Source organism: Pollachius pollachius, assembly GCF_949987615.1.
Source record: "Pollachius pollachius genome assembly, chromosome: 1".
Lineage (NCBI taxonomy): Eukaryota > Metazoa > Chordata > Actinopteri > Gadiformes > Gadidae > Pollachius > Pollachius pollachius.
In genome coordinates this window covers 49,787,232-49,811,194 of record NC_136934.1, presented here as the reverse complement: position 1 = coordinate 49,811,194, position 23,963 = coordinate 49,787,232, and the positions used below count along the sequence as shown (strand labels likewise).

The 23,963-nt window shown below is 47.6% G+C and overlaps 2 protein-coding genes across 4 annotated transcripts in view; one reads left to right on the top strand and one right to left on the bottom strand.

Annotated features, from left to right (window-relative positions):
• Window positions 1–281: 281 nt before the first annotated feature.
• ctnnb1 (catenin (cadherin-associated protein), beta 1) lies at window positions 282–19,089 on the top strand. Of its 3 annotated transcripts, none has more exons than XM_079741473.1 (17): window positions 282–423; window positions 6,164–6,214; window positions 7,077–7,301; window positions 7,493–7,746; window positions 8,298–8,536; window positions 9,353–9,554; window positions 9,873–10,017; window positions 10,336–10,439; window positions 10,742–10,876; window positions 11,303–11,506; window positions 13,523–13,618; window positions 14,607–14,726; window positions 15,102–15,252; window positions 16,129–16,250; window positions 16,679–16,739; window positions 17,737–17,954; window positions 18,384–19,089. In XM_079741473.1, exons 2-16 carry the CDS (start codon window positions 6,202–6,204, stop codon window positions 17,949–17,951), a joined length of 2,286 nt encoding a protein of 761 aa, XP_079597599.1. In that variant the 5' UTR covers window positions 282–423; window positions 6,164–6,201; the 3' UTR covers window positions 17,952–17,954; window positions 18,384–19,089. The 3 variants fall into 3 exon arrangements, with proteins under 3 accessions (XP_079597599.1, XP_079597597.1, XP_079597598.1); XM_079741471.1 differs by having other exon boundaries at window positions 13,523–13,681; XM_079741472.1 differs by having other exon boundaries at window positions 13,523–13,681; window positions 17,737–17,993.
• A 2,320-nt stretch (window positions 19,090–21,409) lies between these two features.
• ulk4 (unc-51 like kinase 4) overlaps window positions 21,410–23,963 on the bottom strand; it is an 87,491-nt gene continuing 84,937 nt past the window's right edge. The window contains exon 37 of the mRNA XM_079758611.1: window positions 21,410–21,850. Coding sequence (XP_079614737.1) covers window positions 21,787–21,850 — 64 coding nt within the window. The 3' untranslated portion in view covers window positions 21,410–21,786. The remainder of the gene's footprint in view (window positions 21,851–23,963) is intronic.

Sequence of the window (23,963 nt, the reverse complement as noted above, 5' to 3'; positions counted from 1 at the left end):
ATTTCCGTTTGTAGTCTGTCGGAACGTCATTTATCTGTGTATCCCTACGCGTGATGTAGCCATTGTGCTCTATTTGAATTAGCCCGTGTAAAACATTGTATATGCATATATATTTAATTTAGTGGATGGCACACGTGTTTTTAATTTACAATTCTGTACAAACAAGTACTGTAAATTATAGTGTCTATTTTGCGCTTGTTAGGGGCAGGATATTTGTCAACGGAAGGTGTAGTACGGTCTATAAATACACGCCGCCATCTTAAACGCTCAGATACTCCTGTCCTGACCCAGGGAACATTTGCTTGCCGTTGCGGGAGCAGATGTGAGCTCCCTTGACTTTTGGCTTCACGTTCCCGTTTTTCCATTCAAGGCTGGTTTTATTCTCCCATATCCGATTGGACGGACTCGTAATTCTCTACAGCGGTAGGCTTCAGCACATTATCTCCTGTATTTTACACATTTTGTGCTGTTCATGTCGAGTTGTAGCTGAGCGCAAGAAATGGACTGTTGTTTAGGGCGGCCGGGATGCTGCCTGCTAGCGAAACAGCTGATTTCCCAGGAAATGTTGGATTAAACTAAAGAATACCTGATGGAGACACTCTATTTACTCGTTTTATTCACATGTCTGTTTTCTTATCAATTAAGCGCTGTGATCCATGTGCATGTATAAAGTGAATGCGGTTTGGTGATGTTAAGAAACGCCCGTTGCGTTGGAATAGATTTGGATGTGTCGACCCCTTGACTAGGATCAGCCTCCTCACCGTTCACATTTGGACTTTACAATAACTAGTTTCTGAGATCTGATTTAGGGTCTCGGCTCACATCGCTTACTATAGAGACTCCTGGTTTTGTCTTCTCCCTCGACCCCTGCGGTTAAGGCTCATGGTTATCGTGTTTTAATAGTCAGGTTGGATCCCTGGATTGTTAGGTAAAGTGGTGATTCCATCCCTTTCAGGCTCAACTTATTTAAGAAAGTTGGATTGTGATATTTAGACGAATGTGGGAAAGTCTGATCTGTGGATGGGGGGGGGGGGGGAGGATATAAACTCGTTGAGTGAGTTTTGTGGAAGTTTGCGTGGAACAGAACTATATTCCGGTGGGCGCTCGTTTCCCCGTCGACATGGAGGACCGAGCATTGTTTTTGCCTAATGCGATTGGCTTTTTGATCGCAATAATCATAACAGGCGAAAATTGGAAGGATAAGGATCAGTTAATTTCCAAAGTCTTTTCCATTCGTCCTTTTTTTTTTAAACAAAGACCGACAAATTCCTCCCGGCCGTGGGGCTCCGGGAGGAAGGCGAGGCGGAGCCACAATATGAAATCCGAGTCCAGTGGTGTTAGGATCAGGAGTGAAGGCGGTCGGCAGCTGTGTTCACAACCTACTCCCTGGAAGAATTCATAGATTGCCCCGAATTTAGTTTGGTGATATTTCCCGAAATATCTGTTTATGCATCACTTCAATTTCACTTTCAAAGCTACACTGTTTTTTTTTCTAATAACATTAATTCGTTCCCTAATTAGGTCAGGTTCTTTAAATTTCAAATTGAGTCCAGTTTATTCGTTTACTGAATGGCGTATGTAACTCTTGCAGCGCTTCAACACAACCCGCTTGGTGTCAATGATTCTCTATAATGGGAGATTTGTATATCTGCATTTCTGGTTTATCCAGATTTGCCTTTTGCTATGACTATTTGATTTTAATGGCATCTTTTGTTTGCTCTGAGTCAGTCTTTGGTCCCATGTGCATGTCCTTATCTTTGAATTGTCACGCTATTTAACAGTCTGGAATTTCCATTTTGACCCATGTGAACAGAACGACCACGGACGGAAATAGACGTCGACGTGTTGGTTAATTTACGTCAACACCTAGAGCGGTTTCCGATTGTGAGGTCGGAGGTGCTAAGCGGAAACGTAGGTGTTGTCTCTATCCAGAGACCGAGCCGCTGACAGGCGGTAGTAGAGGGGAGAGGCAACACGCTACATAAACCATACAATGTAAATAGCGTGACAACACGTCTATGTAACTGTATTCCATTTTTTTTAAATCACAAGACAACCCCGTCATGCATGACTCCTTTATACCCCATCACAAACTCATTATTGGTTGGTTACTGTACTTTCGAAAATGTATACCTTACTGCTACTTCGGTGTAATTTGTGTACTGTTCCCAGCACACGGCAGGAACCTGTTTGTATTCATGATTGCCTTTTTTTTTTTTTCTTCTATTTTGACCCTTTGGCAAAAAATTGAATCATTTCTGTGGTTCACGCAACTAGTAACGTGTGGTGGCTGCATGTTAACCCGTGTGGATAACGCGACGGGTTCCGGACGGTGTATAGTGCCGTAGAGGCGCCGGCTGAACACCGCCGCAGCAGCAGCAGCTGCGAGCGTTGAGCTTCAGCGCATTGTCAGCAAGCGGTTAGCGCTGCTGACAATGCACATAGCGCCACATAGCTACCGCTGCCTGATGGTGTCCGCCTGCGCGACCATACACCTTGTCGGCTGGGCTTTCTTTTATATAAAGCGACCGTATTTCCGAGCTCGGGTGTGGAACGGATTGGCTTTTCGCTGAGCTTGGCTGGGTCTTCAGTAGGCTACACACCTCACCGCCTAACTTGGCCTGGGATTTGATATTAAGGATGTAATTATGGCTGAGAATTTGGTTTTAATCTATCCACTATATGTAAGAAAATATGTATTAGAACTTCACCGTTTACTTATTTGTTAATTAAATATTCGTTCCCCCGTTGCGCTTTATTCAAATATTTTTAGGATCATAACGCATAGCGACGCTTTTTATTAGAATGAACCGCAACAGTGCATCGACCTCCTGAAATGCACCCAATGCATAGCAACCTTATATTGCATGGCTAGGGATGTTGTTCAAACCCTTTCCATGCCTAACTCGCTGTCTACTGTTTATTTTTCATTAATTGGTCATGTGCAGGCTGCAACTTTAAAATAAGGATACCTCAAATATGGTCTAATTCGTTTATACAGAATCATTTCACATAATTAAACTAGCTACAATTACATTTGGATTATAATTGATGACTTTTGAAAAATTCATTGCAGATTGTCACACGTTTTTTTGTAGGGTTTTTGATAAACTCTGTTCAATTAGAAAAGAACACTAGCAATATGTAACTAAACGACAGTGATTGACTTGGCTATACCCTCCTATGCATGTACTTTGCAACATAAAGGACCCAATGAGGCCATTCAAGTGCACCCAGCTGAAACCGTTTGCCAATCAATTGAGTGTGGCTGCTCAGGCCTTATTGTTGCTGCCAAACCATGATGTGTAAATCTCCTTCAAGCATTACACCTCTACTATTCGAATACCACCCCCCCCCCCCCCCCCCCCCCCATTCTGAGGGTAATGACCACGGGCCAGGTATCCTCAAGTGGTTTGCATTTTCCCCAGCCCGGTGTGACTGTACACAAGTCATTCATCTGTATTTACATATGGCTCGACCGTACTGGGGTTTAGAGGAGTCTCCCGGCGATCGCCTTGTTGTTCGGCTGCCTGTCCAATAGGCACGTTTCAATAGGTGATGGGGCTTCGGATAAGCCGTGTCCAACAGTCATTGGATCGCAATGCCTCACATCGCTTGTTCACTCATGAACACAACAGCAAAAAAAAAAATCACCGGCCGCACATTCTTTAGGACCAGCATGCCGTTGCGTGCAGACTGGCTCTCAGTCACACACATGGCTCTCATTTAGCTCCTGGCTAGGTTGTGTGAGGGCAGCCTCCATAGGCATAGCGTGTGAGCGCTTCATTTTGTTTGGCGTGTTTGCGGTCAGCTCTGGCAGTTGATTCAAGACTTTGTATTTTTTTTTTATTTTTTATGACTCAGTCGGAGGCAGTGGCATGTGGGTGTAGGGGAATGAGAGAGGGGGGGAGGGGATTGATACTTTGCCTCATACCTCCAGTTTCATCTATCCCCAGTACTCCTGTGAATTCTCGCAAGGGCGAGCCTTGGTATACTAGGGGATGGAGGGGGAATGTAAACGACTGGCTATCACCTCCAGCTGGCCGCTAATGTGCGAACGGCCGGACCTTGAGGCACTACTGTCTCGCTGCGGTCATTATACTCTTCTCTGTCCTGTGTGCGAGTGGTCCTTATAAACAACCACGCTCCCCAACAAGTGGCTTGGAGACACCATGTTTGTAAGTCCTCACTGAAGTCGCACCGATCCAGCCAGCCAGGTAGCGTGCGTTGTGGTCTTCTTATCGAGGCTGATCTGGAGGCTTGGGTTGATTCTTGCGTATCTAGGTTCTCAGAGTGATTGCAGGGTTTGTTGGAATGCAGTTGGCAATTTAAACTTTTTCACGACCTGTTCCTACGACATTTTTCACTTTATCACACTACAGTTGACGCTTATCAGCGTGAGTCAAACAGTGAAAGTTAAATCGAAACGATTTAGTAGATTGACAAATGATTTATGTAATGTGCTTTGACGTTGTGCAAACAGAATGCGAGATCCACGTCATCCCTTCAATTCCGCAGAACTAGGCTAAGCCTCTCTGCCGTGCTTTGACATGCATGAACTCTCACGCGGAAAAAAAAACAATAGTACCTGAATGTGGTGACGCAAGCGTTTGGCTGGGTGTGGAAGTGTGGGGGGGGGGGAAGGGCTGGGGTAGAGTCGACCGGGTGCCCCAAAGACCAGGGCCAGATAAACCCCTTGCAGCAGTCCAGTGTTGTGAAACGACAGGCTGGTGCGGGGGAGGCTGAACTGACTATAGCCAGGTCGCCCCCCTCCCCCGCATGCCTAAGGTCGCATGGCTCTAGTCAGGTTAGGCCACTTCATAAACTCACACCGAAGCGGCACATTTAGAGCAACATGTTCCGGGACGTTAGTGATGCATAGTGGATTTGCTGCCGCTGTGTATTTCTAGATGACACATTTTATGGTTTTGAGTTGAATCACACCCGTATTTAGTTAAGTGTGGGTGTGCGTTCGTGATTGCAACAATAGCAAACAGCCGTTGAAAACATCCACCCCCTTCAGTCTTTAATTTGACCACCTTCACATGTGCCTCCCTGCCTCCAGGTAGACAGCCTGCCCCTTTAGTCATCAGAAAGTCTGGGCTTGCATGGTCAGTCATTTCTGCATTAGAGCCCTGTGGTATTATCCCAATTTTAGTGTGTGTGTGTGTGTGTGTGTGTGTGTGTGTGTGTGTGTGTGTGTGTGTGTGTGTGTGTGTGTGTGTGTGTGTGTGTGTGTGTGTGTGTGTGTGTGTGTGTGCGTCTGAAGCCTCCGTCCTTAGCAATCGCAGTCGGGCGGCTCCAGAGAATGCATTGGAAATGCAGTCTTCCTCTAAACTAATTCCCTCTCCTGCTGTAGCCATGATAGTGTTTACTTTCCCGCAGAGTGAGCTTGTGGCTTGAGCTTCAAAGCCCCTGCTGGAATGTTTTTGCACCCCCCCCCCCCCCCATCCCCCACCCTTCCATTCCTCCACCCATGACCCCACCCCCACCAGCCCCCACCCTCCCTTCTCTGGTGCTGGGCTAGCTAGCTGGGAGCTTCTTAATGGTTGCTTTGTGTATGCAGTGCTGCTTCTGCTGTGGTTTAAGTACTGGAGGTGTGTGTGTGGGGGGGAGGGGGCTAGGCAGGAAGAAACAAGGAATAGCGGAAAGTAACTTCCCCACCACCCCCTCCCCATACTGCTTCTTAAAACCCTGCAGAAAACAACCTTCCAATGTTGTAGATTTTGAATACATTTTAATGATGCAAAAACCAACCTGCCACACACTTTGTTTGGTGACTCTTTGCTTTCCCTTGCCACAACCCAACAATTGTTTATTTCAGATTCAGACGCTCTTTCATAGGCATCAAATTGCATCATATTGTCATAGTTTTATAGTCTGTTATGAGAAGATATGCCCAACAAAATACCCACAAAGTTATAAAGCGTGCGAGTAATATATATTTCTTTACATGGTTTCCCTATCCTGTATCTTCTGCCGTATAGCCATAGTTGCCCAATATGATTTAAGTTTGATCCTAGTCCCTGGCTATAGTGGCCCAATATAACTTTAGTTTTTGGATGTCTTGCCTGTATGGAGTCTCCCTTGGTAATCAGGTTGTCCCGATGTGTGACCAGAGGGCTGACTGACGGTGATCTCCTGCTGTCTTTGTGTGTTGCAGATCAGGAAGCTGTGCAGGCTGTGGCTTAAGAAAGAAACATGGCTTCCCAGGGTAAGTGCATCACTCTCCGTGGACTCCAGGCCTCCCACTTTATCCCTCTGTGGGTCTGCCCGTGCACTCTCACTCAACCCCTCTGTTCTCCAGCCTGTCCGCGTGGACTAGCACTGCAGTGGTGCAGCAGAAATGGCTTCTTCTGTGGTTGTTGTAAGATTAATGCAGTCTCGGGCTACAAGACTGTGCCGTTTTCTATTGATCCCAGGTTTAGGCTTTGAGTGCACATAAAACATACTTTTACACGTCGAGAAAATCAATGGAGTATGATGAAAGACTTGTTTTTGTGATTAATTATTGAGACAAGGGTTTTGTCTATTAGAGACCCCAGAAGCTCGGTAGTGGATTTATGGTCTTCCAATGTACCGCATTTTGAAACGGGTGGCCCTCAACGGTTGGTCAGAAGAATGGCTTAAGACGAGGGTTTAAAGCTATGGATTCAAAGGGTTTACTCTGACAAGAATGCTCAGGTTACTGGGAATTTGCTTACAGCAATAGATTGATTGCCACGTTTGCATACATCAAGTGATGGGCAAAGCCAGAGCCCCTTGACCGTGCTGCTTGTTGCCGTTTGATTGCGGGGCTGATAACGGCGTTTGATTGCGGGGCCGATAACGGCGTTTGATTGAGGGGCCGATAACGGCGTTTGATTGCGGGGCCGATAACGGCGTTTGATTGCGAGGGCCGATAACGGCGTTTGATTACGGGGGCCGATAACGGCGTTTGATTACGGGGCCGATAACGGCGTTTGATTGCGAGGGCCGATAACGGCGTTTGATTGCGAGGGTCGATAACGGCGTTTGATTGCGGGGCCGATAACGGCGTTCGACTGCGGTTGCTTGACTCGGCTTGTGTTCCTCAGCTGATCTGATGGAGCTGGACATGGCCATGGAGCCCGACCGCAAGGCGGCAGTCAGCCACTGGCAGCAGCAGTCCTACCTGGACTCAGGCATTCACTCTGGGGCCACCACCACGGCCCCCTCCCTCAGCGGAAAGGGGAACCCCGAGGAGGAGGACGTGGACAACCAGGTCCTCTACGACTGGGAGCAGGGCTTCAACCAAAACTTCGCCCAGGACCAGGTCCAAGGTGAGCGAGCGAGCGCGCTGCTGCAGGTCAACCGAATTCGAAATATGTTTCTGCATGAACACCAGAATAACCTTTTGAGTGGTCCTGACGGCGAGATCAATATTGCACCAAGCATCGCTCATTGCCCTTCACGCATACCAACCACAAAGGACTCACCGCTGTACCCGACACCGTCCGTCCCTCCTCTCCAGACCTGGACGGACAGTACGCCATGACGCGCGCCCAGAGGGTGCGGGCGGCCATGTTCCCCGAGACCCTGGAGGAGGGCATGCAGATCCCCACCACCCAGTACGACGGCGCCCACCCCACCAACGTCCAGAGGCTGGCGGAGCCCTCGCAGATGCTGAAGCACGCCGTGGTCAACCTGATCAACTACCAGGACGACGCCGAGCTGGCCACCCGCGCCATCCCCGAGCTCACCAAGCTGCTCAACGACGAGGACCAGGTACGTGCCGGCGGTAGGGTGGGCCGCGGAGACGGAGACCCCAGTGGTGTCCAGGGCTGAGCGGTTCATCGCATTCAAACCGACTGAAGGATGTGTTTGTATTTTCGGTGGGGATTTAGATTCATATTGTTCTTCTGCTATTCAATAACCATAGTTAAGATGTTATATCAATTCATTCATTTTTTTTCAACGCATAGGCCTGGGCTAAAGGAAAGAGAAGATTATGTTATATATATGTATGGAAGCTGGTTTATGGTACCGTCCTGCAGGGGCTAGTTGCGTTTCTGTTCATTAAAAGCATCTGATCGGATCTGTGGAACCCGAATTGCAATGTTAAACTAATCCGTTGAACCACACAATGGATAAAATCACACAGAAAATCATAATTGTTTGACAATTATCCCACAAAAACAATCGTGATTCCTTCCTCTATTCGGCATGTACTCTGATCATGATACGGTTGTTTCCTTTATAAATGTTCGCGGACTTCCGCTCAGTGACGTTGACCCTGGTCTCTCCCCTGGTCTCCCCTGACCCTGGTCTCTCTCCAGGTCGTGGTGAACAAAGCGGCCGTGATGGTCCACCAGCTCTCCAAGAAAGAGGCGTCGCGCCATGCCATCATGCGCTCGCCCCAGATGGTGTCGGCCATCGTGCGGACCATGCAGAACACCAACGACGTGGAGACGGCCCGCTGCACCGCTGGCACGCTCCACAACCTGTCCCACCACAGAGAGGGCCTGTTGGCCATCTTCAAGTCTGGGGGCATACCCGCGCTCGTCAAGATGCTGGGGTAAGGGGCCCGAATGGTCGTGACGCGAATTAACAAAATATATTTGTTGTTGTGGTTGTGATGCGGGTTTGTGGGTCATTTCGGTGCAAGACATTGTGGTATTCGATAAAGAAGCTTGATAATGCCCGCTTTCTGCAATACCCATCATGCACTACACCAACAAATAACTCGCCACTGTTTACAGGCAGGAATATAAATGGGAACCTTGTCTTTGTTCCAGTAGGAGTGAGGCCTTCTGGCAGAATATTTTGAGTTACCTGCTGTGACTTGCAACTAGGACTATAATCACGCCACATGTTGTTTTCTATTGACTAGTTTTCTACTTTTAGGGACTGTTCCCTTTATCGCTGATCTAAACTCTCTAACAGTTTTCCACAAATGTTATAACTTAAATGATGGCTTCAACTTGTCGACTTTCTGAAGAACAGCCTGATGTATATCCAGGCTATGAAATGGGCAACTTGCACAGAATCAGCCATATTACGTTAGGGAGAAGGATTGAATCAAGATTCATGACTATGCTATTGATCCACAACTCCCTGAGTTCCAGACGGCTCTTTGTAGGAAGCGTTGCACAATTACAATTAAGGCATTTACGCTTTTATCCAAAGCGACCTACGTCGGTTAATACACACATTGACACACCGACGGCAGAGTCAGGAGCAGTCAGGGTTAAGTGTCTCGCTCGGGGACACATCAACACTCAGCTAGGAGGAGCTGGGATCGAACCAGCAACCTTTCGGTCACAACACAACTGATCTACCTCCTGAGCTGAGCACAACAAGGTGACGAACCCGTGCGTGTTTGGTCCTCCAGCTCCCCAGTGGACTCGGTGCTGTTCTACGCCATCACAACCCTCCACAACCTGCTCCTGCACCAGGAGGGGGCCAAGATGGCCGTCCGCTTGGCCGGCGGGCTCCAGAAAATGGTGGCCCTCCTCAACAAGACCAACGTCAAATTCCTGGCCATCACCACCGACTGTCTCCAGATCCTGGCCTACGGGAACCAGGAGAGCAAGGTTCGGCCCTCAGGGGGGAGGGATGGTGGGGTTTAGCGGAGGAGGTAGCAGCATATGCTCTCATTTCAAACTTTATTATTTATTTATTAAACTTTATAACTTTATTTACACTCGTAAGGCACCGAGGTTTCCCCTCATTTATAACGACGACGCGTTTACAGCAAGGGAAATGCACGAAACGACAGCAATGGCAAATAACCGTGGGCAAAATAAATATAAATAAAACAAAAAAAAACTTGCAATTTGATCAGCTGAGATTATTAATAATTAGGTTGGACTGGCTACTCACACAACCACTCTCTCTGCCCTCCCTCCCAGTTGATAATCCTGGCCAGTGGTGGCCCCCAGGCTCTGGTGAACATCATGAGGACCTACACCTACGAGAAGCTGCTGTGGACCACAAGCCGAGTGCTTAAAGTGCTGTCTGTCTGCTCCAGCAATAAGCCCGCCATCGTAGAGGCCGGTACGTTTGGCGGACATTTAGCTGACTGTTTTTGATGTAGCTCGAAACAGGGTACGGCTTTCTACTTCAAAGTGGACGGCGTATATATATATATATATATATATATATATATATATATATATATATATATATATATATATATATTGTGCTCTTCAAAAAAACCACAGATTTATCAAAGGGATTTCTTGATCTTTGAATGCGTGTTTTTTTTTTTCGTAGGAATGCATTGCGTTCAGCCGATAACGCAAAGAGAATCTGATTGGAAGAAAGTATTTCTGAATACCTCTGCTCATGTCTACTGCTGTTCTGACTCTTCAGGCGGAATGCAGGCCCTGGGTCTCCACCTGACAGACCCCAGCCAGAGACTGGTGCAGAACTGCCTCTGGACCCTCAGGAACCTGTCAGACGCTGCCACCAAACAGGTAAAATAACCCTTTCTCAAAACGAATCCCTTATTTTTGTCCCAGCGAGACACAGCATCTCTGTAATTAAACTGACAAAATGCTTGAATAGATGAGTCGTTATTGCCAAAACTACAATTTTCACAATGCACCAGTCTCTTAATCCCTGAGCTCCACGTCTGTGTCTCTGTGACAAGGAATCCTAAAAATAAACCTCAGGTCTATCTGTGAACCTGACGTGCACCGGCTGACGTCCTTGTCAGCCAGTGCACGTCCAAACTGTGCGCCCGTCGTGCTGATCTCCCCCCCCCCGTCTTTCTCAGGAGGGTATGGAGGGCCTCCTGGGGACCCTAGTCCAGTTGCTAGGCAGCGACGACATCAACGTGGTGACCTGCGCCGCCGGCATCCTGTCCAACCTCACGTGCAACAACTACAAGAACAAGATGATGGTCTGCCAGGTACGGCCACAGGCTCGCCGCCCGGACACGGCGAGGAAGAACGGGAGTCTGAATGTTGATTCTTTGCCGTTTTTAAAGGGCTCCTATTATACCACCAGGTGTGACTGTGATAAGCCAGTACAAGCCGCAAGAAAAATCTTCGCTTCCCTGTGCCTTGGGAACAAGTGGGCGTGTCCACCCAGATGTATGATGGATTAGATCGGTCTGCCAGCCTACCCAGAGGACTGGAGCAGATGTTGCTTATCCATCCATCATACATCCAGGGGGACGCGCCCACTTGTGATGTCACTAAGTCACAGGAAAGGGCCCTTTATAATATCGTCGGGACTGTAGAAAAGCAGAGAAAAGTGAACAAAGAAGTTTGAATCGAATCGGACTTGCCTTAACGAAGCCCCCCCCCCCCCCCAACTGTCTTTGTCGGTTAAGGTGGGCGGGATCGAGGCACTGGTGCGCACGGTTCTCCGCGCCGGCGACCGGGAAGACATCACGGAGCCCGCCATCTGCGCCCTGCGTCACCTGACCTCCCGGCACCAGGACGCCGAGATGGCCCAGAACGCCGTCCGGCTGCACTACGGCCTGCCCGTGGTGGTGAAGCTCTTGCACCCGCCCTCACACTGGCCCCTCATCAAGGTAGGCCGGGGTGCCGGGTAGGGCCGGGCGATTAATCGGATCTTGATCGCGATTTCGATTTTAGCGTCAAACGACCACAGAATCAACATAATCGAGTTTCTTGATTTTTCTTTTTTTTCTTTTCTTTTTTTTTAAAATTTTTATAGAAAAGGCAGAACAGCGGGATACATATATGTATATCGTTTTAGATTGGAACATTTTGCTCAACATTAATTTCTCAGTTACAAAAAAGGTTTTCGGAGAGACATGCTGAATAAATACAACATGTTTTCAAACATAATCGTTTGAATAATCGTGATTTCAATATTGGCCAAAATAATCGTGATTATGATTTTTCCCATAATTGAGCAGGCCTACCCCGGGGATACACGCAGCTACCGTTAACCATCGCGGACACAGAGATACCGTTAACCATCGTGAACAGAGATACCGTTAACCATCGTGAACAGAGAGATACCGTTTACCATCGTGAACACAGAGATACCGTTAACCATCGTGAACAGAGATACCGTCAACCATCGTGAACAGAGATACCGTTAACCATCGTGAACAGAGATACCGTTAACCATCGTGAACAGAGATACCGTTAACCATCGTGAACAGAGATACCGTTAACCATCGTGGACACAGAGATACCGTTAACCATCGTGGACAGAGATACCGTGAACCATCGTGAACAGAGATACCGTTAACCTCCCCCTATCCGTTTCTTTCCGGGCTGGGATCAATGACGTCTTACCTTTTTAGGAAATGGGTGGTTTGGCCCTGCCTCTTATCTGGAAGTCTGCATCTTGACGCTAGTTTAAATGAGTATTGGTTCCAACTGAAATTAAATAAACGGATTGTGTGTATTAGAATTATCTGCTGCAAAACCATTTCACAGCTTAATTCACGCCACTACCTGGAAAGCAATTATCCTATCTTATCTGGAATTGGTTCCCATACTCTGGGACGGCTGCCTGCAGTAATCTGCTCTTTCAGGCCTCATTGTTCAGCCCCTGGCTGGATCAGATTTGCATACAGTGTCTATTCTGTTGGCTTGTCACACCTCATCACGCACGAGTTTAATAATAGTGGATTATTTTGGCATTATAGCGTCGATGGGTGACGGGTTTTCCGTTGGAAGTACAAATGGGGCGTTGGGGGGTCACCTCCTTGAGGATGGTGTACAAACTGGAGGTTCTGTATGCGTTAGCTTGGTCAATTGTACCGCGGATGTTGTTGACCTGCCATACATAACCGGACTGTCGGCCAAGCCGCCCAATTAAAACGCCGAGCTGTGCTTTGCATTGCAAAGTGGGAGCCTCCTCGAGCGCTCTAGCTCAGTTGTGTTTGCAAGTGGCTTGCAAACCAATAGCCGGTGTTCTGCTTAAATCTAATTCCACACAGAGACCAAATGAGAATGAGATGCACTGGCCTGCTTTCCATTCAGCCGACATGAAAATACTGCTACTATATTATCGGGTGGCGATCAATGATGTATTGAGTAGAGCTGGGTAGAAAAAACGATTTAATCGATTTAGGATTGATGTCATTTTAATTTTGCAATATTGATTTATAGGGCATGAGATCGATATATATATATATATATATATATTTTTTTTTGTTTTGTTACCATTATTATTTTTGCACTTTAATAAACAATGCATTTTGCAGTGATGGAATGTTGTAGTTAAAGTACACTTTCACTTACAATTCCTTTCTAATTTCAAAATAGCACTTTTGAGACAGAGAGACAAAACGCTCAAGTTTAAACCGTCCAATTTACAAGTGTGCACTTAAAACCTGTTTTAAGATGAGGAGAAAAAATAAAGTACATTTGTTTTTTTGTAACACAGTTGAACCATTTCCATTATTTGAGAGCAGATCGAATCGCGACCAATCGATTCAGAACCTTATGAATCGAAATCGAATCAGGGAATTGGCCACGATTCCCAGCCCTAGTATTGAGTGTATCTTACTGGTTTGGTTTTTGACGTGTGTGTGTGTGTGTGTGTGTGTGTGTCTTCTCCCCAGGCCACGGTGGGGCTGATCCGGAACCTGGCGCTGTGCCCCGCCAACCACGCCCCCCTGAGGGAGCAGGGCGCCATCCCCCGGCTGGTCCAGCTCCTGGTGAGAGCCCACCAGGACACTCAGAGACGCACCAGTATGGGCGGCACGCAGCAACAGTTTGTGGTGAGCACCCCCCCAGCGCACATTGGACTCCTCCGCGCGTCGCAGTGGGGCCGCTCCGTCACGGGAAAGATCACCGTCGCCGCTATTTCGGTCAATGTTGAAATCACGCTTATTCAAACGATTGCTTTTGGGTTTGACAACGCGTTGTGTGTATGTTCAGCGTGTCCCGCCACGAAAAAAACCCCGCTGTAACTGAGAACATTGAAATTTCGCCTTAAAAAAACACACAAAATGGTCCAAAAATAAAAGTTCCAATCTCAAATAATATACAGATATGTATCCAGCTGTTCTGCCCTTTCTATAAAACATAGAAAAAGAAGAAAAATCGAAAAACATGATTACATTAATTTTGTGAATGTTTGACCCAAAAATCGAAATCGCGATCAAAATAACTGCAGACATGGAGACATGGCGCCGCGGTGTATACGTGACGATGGGCTTTGTGGCGATTACCGAGAGGGCATCACGGCCATGTCGCATGAGGCGTCGGTTCCTCCTGGTTCATAGAGATGGGAAGGTTTAGACTTAAGGCTGTACAGGAGCTAGGCAAGGCAACTTTATTTCTATAGCACTTTCATACATGAGGCAGACTCAAGTGCTCGAGTGTGTCCCGTGTATTCGGACAAACTAATGGTTGTGTCTGCGTTATTTGTCTGCTAACGCAGCAATTTGTGCACTGCCAGGCAGGTAAACGGCCTAGTTCTATGCTCATGACGGTACGATGGCTGTAGAACTATATAACTATTATTATTATTATTGGAAGAGTCCGGACAGAATTTTGCCTTTTCCCTTTGCTATCGCGCGTCGTCATCGAAACAGACTACCAGTATTCCCGCACCGCGTCTTCCCTACCGCAGTCTCGTGGTAAGGTATGTGGAGCGGCCTCTGGATGCTGCGGTGCTGAACCAGTCCTGTGTGTCCCCAGGAGGGAGTGCGTATGGAGGAGATTGTGGAGGGATGCACGGGAGCGCTCCACATCCTCGCCAGGGACGTCCACAACAGAATAGTCATCAGAGGACTCAACACCATTCCACTCTTCGTACAGGTAAGAGGGGGGGCGTCACATGGCATCGCGGGTTTGAATGCGCTCTTGATTAGGATTATTGTGTTGATGTTGAATGGAAAGCGCATGACCAACGCATACCCCCCTTCAGTTGGACTTGATATACAGGTACAGCAAAACCCTCGCCTCTGCCGTTTGTATTGAAAGCAAATGAGTAGACTTGTGGTGTTGAAGCAAATTAAAATTTCCAAAAGCCATTTGAAAAAGAAAATGTTTGGCAGAATCCTAAGGACCAAAAATGGTTATGCAAAAAGAAAAAAAAAGATCTATATATTTTTTGGAAGCAACTATCCAGTCCTATAGCGAGGTAAACTGCGGCGTCCGGTGCCCTGACCCTCCTCCCCCTGGTCTCCCCAGCTGCTGTACTCGCCCATCGAGAACATCCAGCGCGTGGCAGCCGGCGTGCTGTGTGAGCTGGCCCAGGACAAGGAGGCGGCCGAGGCCATCGAGGCGGAGGGCGCCACCGCCCCGCTGACGGAGCTGCTGCACAGCCGCAACGAGGGCGTCGGTGAGCGCCGCGCCGTCCACCACCTGAGGGGAGGGGGAGTTTACCGCCGGGGAGCGGCCCGTCTTCAAAAGAGCCGGGCAGACGCGTGGGCGTCCGGTCCCACGGGACGCCAGCTCTCGATTACAGGGCGACGGGCGTGTTTATTGTTTAGAGGACGTGTCGGATTTCCTCCCCTGTAAATCTGCTGCTCTGGCCGGCTTAAAGGGTTATTCCGGTGTAAAATGGATTTGGGATATGTTTTGTATGATAACGAGTTGAAACGTTCGCTTTGGAGCACAAAATCCGCATATAGACGCTTTCTTCAGTTGGCTGTTTTTAGCCGATTCTATCAAAACGCTATAAACTTGGAACGATGGGGGCACTGGTTATGGTAAAAACTAAATCGCTATTTTAAACCACTTAAAAGGCTAAAAGTAGCCCGACACGTCTTTGGTAGTATAACAAGGGTCTTGACATATAAAACGAGGCATTGAGAACTTTGTAAGTGTACAGATTGTTTATTAAAAAGGACATTTTATACACACAATACCATCAGTAGATCACCCGTCGACGCCATTTTGTTTTTAAGACTCGATGGGTAGATTGACGAGCACAGAGATTGTGACATCCGTCAGCAACACGCAAGCTCACCAATCTACTTCATACAAAACATATCCCAAATCCATTTTACACCGGAATTACCCTTTAAGCTAGCGCCTGTTTTTAAAACGGTAACGGGCTGTTCATCGTGATTGTGACGCTATCGTAGTGTGTATCTCGTCAGCGCTCCCAAATCGTTAGTAGTCCCTTCCGTCGTACATGGCGGTCCTTCCATCCACCCCCTGACAGGAGTCTCCATGACGATGCTAACCCACTGATCCCCGTGTTTCTCTCCAGCCACCTACGCTGCAGCCGTGCTGTTCCGCATGTCCGAGGACAAGCCCCAGGACTACAAGAAGAGGCTCTCCGTGGAGCTCACCAGCTCCCTCTTCAGAACAGAACCCATGGCCTGGAACGAGGTATGGGCCCCGCCCCCAACGCGCTGCGTCACCCAATCAGAACGCTCGCAACACGCCCAGCTCGGCTGGGAGTGTCGGTCATCTTGCTCACCTCGGCTTATTGGGAGCCTTCAGAGTTTAATAAAATTGTATTGCACTAAAAAGCTGTTTACGCAGTAGTTGCAGCCTGGCTGGGTACAATTAAGGCCGTCCAAAATGGTATACCGGTGCAACGTTTATGGGTTTATCGTGTTTACTTCATTGTGACTATTAAACATCCTGCAGTACACGGCTACTTTTATCCTCCACCAATTAGTTAGATTAGTGCACCCGTGGTACTTCTCCACAACGATAACTTTTGGCGTTAATTGCCTTGGCTTTCCAAAGAACACGGTTATCGGCTCCGCTCTAACCTCTCCCCTCTCTCCCCCCTCCTCCTCCGGCTGAAGACCGGGGATCTGGGCCTGGACATCGGAGCCCAGGGTGAGCCTCTGGGATACAGACAAGAAGGTGAGTCCAGTCACGTCCGCCTCGCTTGAGTGATCGCCTCCCTCCGATGGCTTAACCACCGCCCCCCCTGGAGGGGGGCTATCCATCGCTCTCTCTCTCCGTCACGCCCTGCAGAACCGGGCCGTAAACCGCCCCCACCGTACCGTGCTGCCGCGAGGCGGAGAGACGGGGTTGCCGTGTGTTGTTGTTTTGCTGTGTAGCTTTGATCATACTACCATGTGGCAGCTTTGTGTTACCCTGCTTCTAACAGAGTGCTCTGCTTCCCCTCGCCTCCCCCCCCCCTACACACCCCAATCCTCCTCCATCATCCATCCATCCTCCCCAATCCTCCTCCATCATCCATCCATCCACCCCAATCCTCCTCCGTCATCCATCCATCCACCCCAATCCTCCATCATCCATCCATCCACCCCAATCCTCCTCCATCATCCATCCGTCCACCCCAATCCTCCATCATCCATCCGTCCACCCCAATCCTCCTCCATCATTCATCCATCCACCCCAATCCTCCTCCATCATTCATCCATCCTCCCCAATCCTCCTCCATCATCCATCCGTCCACCCCAATCCTCCATCATCCATCCATCCACCCCAATCCTCCTCCATCATTCATCCATCCACCCCAATCCTCCTCCATCATTCATCCATCCACCCCCACTCCTCCTCCATCATCCATCCATCCACCCCAATACTCCATCATCCATCCATCCACCCCAATCCTCCTCCATCATCCATCCATCCACCCCAATCCTCCATCATCCATCCATCCTCCCCAATCCTCCTCCATCATCCATCCATCCAACCCAATCCTCCATCATTCATCCATCCACCCCAATCCTCCTCCATCATCCATCCATCCACCCCAATCCTCCTCCATCCATCCATCCACCCCCACTCCTCCATCATCCATCCATCCACCCCAATCCTCCTCCATCATCCATCCATTCACCCCCACTCCTCCTCCATCATCCATCCACCATGCGCCCCCCCATCCCAGACCCCAGCTACCGCTCCTTCCACACGGGGGGGTACGCCGGCGACACGATGGGCCTGGAGCCCATGATGGAGCACGAGCTGGCCGGGGGGCACCACCCGGGCCAGGACTACGCCCCGGTGGAGGGTCTGCCCGACCTGGGCCACGCCCAGGACCTGATGGACGGCCTGCCCCCTGGTGACTCCAACCAGCTGGCCTGGTTCGACACGGACCTGTAGACGGTACGCCACGCGGACCACCATCACAACACTTTCTACTAGGTGAGACCCCACCCCCCGCGGGGGGGGGGGGGGGAGGCCTGCTTGGGTGGATACTAACCGGACTGGAGTGGTGTGCTGTGGTTTTACTCTCGACCTGGCGAGGGGTTCTACCTGGCGTTCTGTGATGGACGGGTTCCTTTTTTTAAATCACTTGCCCAAGAGAAGCAGCCAAGGTGGATGGCTACCAAAGGATGGTTTTATCCACGGATAGTGGGCCGTTTTGCAGACCGTCAATCACATTAATGAGCCAATTTGTCTTTTCAAATCGCCCAGACGGCACAATGCCAGGAAGTAGAATACCCTCCCTTCAACTGTCGTACTGTCATCTATGCATGCGTGTCTGTGTGTGCGGGATATTTGACTAAAGCATGCCTTGTGTTTTCCTCCCAGCTGTATCATGTGATCTGGATGAACCTGCATTGTAATTTGCCCATACGGAGGAGGCGGGGTTTCAGAAAGTGCCTGAAGATGACTGGACTCGAAGACGAGACATGGAGTCGCCCAGCCGCGACTCAACGGGGACAAACTAGATGTGAAGTGCGGTTCTGGTTCCTCAGCCCAAGCGGTGGGCTCACTGAAAATCCTGACATGACTAAGAGATGGAGCTCAATTTTGAAAAGAACCCTTTTATGTATTTTTTTCTTTTTTCTTTTTACTCTGTTGACCATTTTATTCTGATTTTCCTTTTTAGTTTTTTTTTTTGTCTGTAATGGTACTGATTCGAGCTTGCTTTAAGATCATTTCTTATTATAATCCTCTTTGTTTTTTTGCAGTACTTTGTATCTTAAATCTGGTAGTGTTGAGTTTTTCTAGTGCTGATGCTCAATCCAAGTAAAAAGGTTTTCGTTCTTTCCGTTCACGTTTTTAAATGGCGTCCACTAACACTAAGGAAATTAATCAGTTGAATTGTATTCAGAAGACAAAGTGTAACATTGTGTAGCTTTTGTATAAAAACAAAAAAATAATCATGAATTGGAAGTCATGGTCCAAATATCAAGCTATTTTTTTCTTGCTTTAATGGTGGGCACCAGGATGTCTTCTCTGTTCCAAAGGGAGTGTAGCTGACCTAGGTTGATGGGTGTGGCCGTTTTATGGATCAAGGGGGGGGGGGGGGTTGGGGAGGAGGGATTTTATTGGTCTGCTGTTACTAAGGAGACGGATGATGGGAGGAGCTGGTTGCTGTAGCCTGCTGTGTTCCGTAACAATAAAATGGACTGTCATTTCAACCCTAAGGCCTGTGTGTGTTGTATTTCATCCACGTGGCTCAGGTCATGCACGAGCACCCACTCCCAACAGGGGCATAGGTAGGGGTCCTCTATTCATGGCACATGCTTGGACCAGAGGGTGATACCTGTTTCATGGGTATGGTGTATCATATCCAAGTAAGCCTATTAATAATGGCTTATTACTCAAACGATAACATTCGGTTTTTCCCTGTCCGGTTATGCATAAATCATGTGTTAGACAAGTTCTACCATGAATGAATGAACCGGCAATCATCCCTGGAGAAGGCTGGCTAACCAAAGTGCTAGAGGCTAGCTATTGACCGGGTTTCTAGGAGACGATGCAACAAAACATCACTTAAGAGGACCCTGTTTGTCTGCTGCAAATCATTTGCGATCCATTCAAATTAACATAATACTCAAGCAGATGTATTTGGAGGTTTTTGAAAAGAAAAAAACATTGGAAGGTATCATTTGGAACGGCACCTGACGTGCCTACACTTGTACTGGCATAAAGAGGAGAAAAGCAGGGTTTGGTTTGGTGTTAAGTCCCCGTGAAAAACAATTTTTTACAGTTTGTCCTGCAGCGAGCACAATATATTCCTCTTCAGATAAATAGCTTCACTGGGTGAGGCCGGGTCAGTGACATCAGAAGCGGTGATCCAGGTTTTCTGTGCCTAGGGACGTCGATCAGGCTAAAAACTATTATTTAAATGAGATCCACAACATTGACAGGAAAAAAACTGGGCCAACCAGCAGCCAATCCTAACTGGAATAATCAGGAGGAAATGAAGTTATATGAATACAAAGTACGCATTTTCCAGCGAAGCCAAAGTTGCAGAACTTCACGCTCTGTTTGACAGTTGGACTGAGATGGTTGCAGTCGACGCTGGAGAGGCCAGTCTTTGCCCTTGTATCACAATCCTGTCTTCTTACTCGTCAGGGGGGGTCAAAAGGCTTCTTGCGTGTCAGTATCGATGTAATCTCATCTGGCAACAAGCCTGTTTATAAATTCACTCCCAAACACGCAGTGGCAGAGTGAGTGAGCTTGTGATGCATTATGTTTCCGTATTTGCTAAGGCTAATCTCGATGCAAGCCGTGTGGTTAGGTCATGTGGAAGGTTATGGCGAATCAATAGTCACCCTTGGACAGTGGTGATACCTAACTAGAAACTATAGCAGCTACGGTTCATTGTTTGAATTAGTTATCTTATATTCTGCCCAGAAAGCCAATCTGATCACACAGGGTCTCTTGCTGTGTTAATATGAAGCTCCAGTGTCAAAATAAATCATATCAAATGAGCTTCATGCCTGCTGTGAGGTGCTGGCTGCAGTGACCTCGTTGTCCAACAACTTGAGGATCGCTGTGCCAAGTGTGCGGTATAGCACCTCATAGTATGGCAAAGAAGATGCCATGTGACAAGAAGGTTGAACCAGAGAAACATGTGCTCCCTTAAGGTTAGAACGAATCCACAGCAATGCCTTTTCTTAAACCTTTTTTTTCTTAGGTCATGGTCTCGTCAATTCTTGAACAGATTCTTGCGTTTTCATTGGTTATCGCTTTCTAATGGGAACTCCCCTTTCCAGCATGGCACCCTCATCCCGGCAGTCTTCCCATGTCCACATGTTGACCAAGGATGCTGTTGCTGACACGTGATGCACCAGTGCCAGAGTAGCGCTCAAAGCTGCCTGCATCCGGGGCTTGCCGATAGGAATTTCGATCCCTGCTCCGGGTTGCTACAGAGTTTCCTCATGTTGCTCACCCATCTAAGGGGGCGTTTTTTCATCATCATCATCATCATCAGCTCCATCATTATCCTTCTCCTCCCCCAAAGCCTGATCAAGGGTGTAAGCCTGTGATGAAGATGACTTCAGATTGGGCAGCTCTTAGTTTGGCGTCAAGAGAACATGATGAAGATGGATGTAGAGAACTGGGTGCAATGAGTTTATAAGCGTAACTGTTGTGTTCTGCAGCAGTATGGTATTTATAGTGACAGTAAACAATATATTCAATTCAAAACCCACAGAAACCCACGTTTCTTAACCCCAAACACCACCGCTGAACTTTCAAGTCTTTGTTGAGCGACTGCATCACAATTAATGCAACTTAATAAATCTTTATTCGTCGAACTATTTCTCAACAAATACATGGCAGACATTAACAAACCACAAAGTATACTATATGACGTAATATGTAAAATATCAGCTTATAAACAGCCTCTCACCAACAGCAAAGACATTTATCGCTCACAGATCAGACTGGCTTTTGCATCGCATTCAGAACATCAAGGTTCTTTAGAGTTGTCAGGGTTCTGTGAAAAAGGCACCCTTTGTCTCAAAGAAACATCAACAGTATAATAGCAGGTACAATAGGTAAGGCATTTCAAAAAAATAAGTACTTATAGTGGCTAAATGCATGTCATTTTGGGAAAGCATCCAGTAGGTTTAAATCTGCTCTGATTATAGAGAGTAAAGAGCAAAGTACTCTTGAAGGATTTAAGAGAACCAACTGTCAAAGGCGCTATTCTGTTGCATAGTTCCACAATCTCAGCAGTGGCTCAGGGGATGTTCTATAGGGCGTGGATCTCCTGGAGGATCTCAGCTGCTTGTACTGCCACCCCTTCATTACGAGACCTAGAAAACACCAAACAGGGAGGACTTTAGATGTAGAACAAGTGGAGTAATGGAACCGAGAGGTATCTCTGATGGGTTGGTTTGTTTAATCAAAGTCTCGAAACCTGCAGAGACACAGGCACGGTGATACCTTCTGGTAATTTGCGTAAAGGGAAGATAATGTGGCGTGATTATGGTCGGAGCTGAGATATGTCACGGTGGATTGCGGGAAGGGAGCTGCATGTCTGCATGTACGGCAGAGTGAGCTCATTTGAATTCAGATTGCGGAGCTTCTGATTTAGCTTCAGGAAGAAATGTGAGAACATTCAGCGCACTTTGCTTGTCAGCGTTCTCCGTTGAGTCTACAGGGTCCTCGTGTGACACTTTTTAATGCATTGGTTATGAAAAGTGTGGCATTACCTGAACGAGACATGTATCAGAGGCCATGCCACTCCATACAGAGCTACTGATGAATACTTTAACAACGTCATCCATCCGGGTTAATATGAAACTACAGGCCAATCAAAATGTTTTGTGATGGTGATTAGCGTGTGCAAGGGTGTGAGCTTTGGAGGGGACGGTGTGAGCGAAATGAGTGGTTCTGGGTTAGGGTTTGTTTTTTGAGTTAGGATTTTGTTTCGGGGTTAAGGGTTGGTTTGAAGATTAGGGTTGAGTTTTAGGGCAAGGTTTAAAGTTTTGCCTTAGGACTTGGTTTCAGGGTTTGGGGTTGGTTTTAGGGTAAGGTTTAAGTTTAAAGTTATGCTTTAGGATTTGGTTTCGGGGTTTGGGGTTGGGTTTTGTATCAGGGGGGTGTTTTAAGGTTAGGGTTGAGTTTTAGCGTTATGCTGTAGGATTTGGTTTCGAAGGGATGGTTTTAAGGTTAGGGTTAAAATTTAGAGTTAGGGTTAAGTTTAAAGTTATGCTTTAAGATTTGGTTCCGGGGTTTTGGGTAGGCTTTAGGTCAGGGTTGAGTTTAATGGTTAGGGTTAAGTTTAAAGTTATGCTTTAGGATTTGGTTTTCGGAGTTATGGGTTGGTTTTCGGGTGAGGGTTTAGTTTAGGAAATAGGGCATAGCATTCATATTTGGCATAGCTTGTTGAATAGGAGAACACTAAGTGTGAGTGAGTGCTGAAAGGAGCTAACCTGGAGAAAAAGTCAATTTCATGGTGTCTCAATACCTTTCTTTGTAGATGAAAGGCGTTGTCACACCTAAAGACCAAGATCGCTGTAGCTGCCAGAGTGCTAGCGAGAGTACACCGAGCAAGGCCTTCCTTATAAAGCCTCTCCTGCCATTTCTGTATGAGCTACAACCTCACAGAATAGTCCCCGCGCGTGTGTGTGTCTGTATGTGTCAGTGTGTGTGTGTGTGTATGCATGTGTGTGTGTGTGTGTCAGTGTGTGTGTGTCGGTGTGTGTGTGTCTGTGTATGCGTGTGTGTGTTTGTGTGTGTGTGTGTCAGTATGTGTGTGTGTTTTTGTGTGTGTGTGTGTGTGTGTGTGTGAGGACCCAACTCCTAAAGAAAGAAAGTTGGGACAAGCAGAGAATGTGAGGGGGAGATTAAAGGCACCCTGATGTGTCTGTCCTGGAGGGGGCTGTGGCTTTGCAGAGGCTGGAAGAGGGGGGGCCGTGCCCCCCGAGGGGCTCCGGGTGCTGGGCTGAAGCCGGGTGGGCTTGGGGGCATCAGGACACAGGAGAACCAGGCCCGGCGCCGTGGCCCCGTGTCCCCGATACCGTCCAGGCTGTCCTTAGTCTAGGGGATCCCCTCCCCAGGATCGATTCTGTCCATCGCATGCACTGGTTTAAAAAAATCGATCAACCTTTACATTCGAGAAAAAAGTGAGCCATTAAAGGACATTGAATGAAGTGATCGTCTTTTTAAAAAAAGAATATTTAAAAAAATACGTGCGCATATTTAAATTTACAGCACTACAGAATTGTATGTAATAGGCCTCATAGCCACCGCTGTGATACTCCACCAACACACTAAACTAATCAAAGTCTACCTAATGAGGCATGGTGTTAATCAGAGGTGTTGATACCTGAACTGAAAAACCATTAAAAGTTTGGCAATTCAAGTATAAAGTGGAACTTGAAATAAATGTCACCTTTAGCGAAGATAGGCAGTGCTGTGATT

What these genes read in the sequence shown, in the direction of transcription:
- ctnnb1 (XM_079741471.1), top strand. An exon ending in CAGACGCTGCCACCAAACAG is followed by an intron (nt 10,440 to 10,741) that starts GTAAAATAACCC and finishes CGTCTTTCTCAG; the next exon opens with GAGGGTATGGAGGGCCTCCT. An exon ending in CACACTGGCCCCTCATCAAG is followed by an intron (nt 11,507 to 13,522) that starts GTAGGCCGGGGT and finishes TCTTCTCCCCAG; the next exon opens with GCCACGGTGGGGCTGATCCG.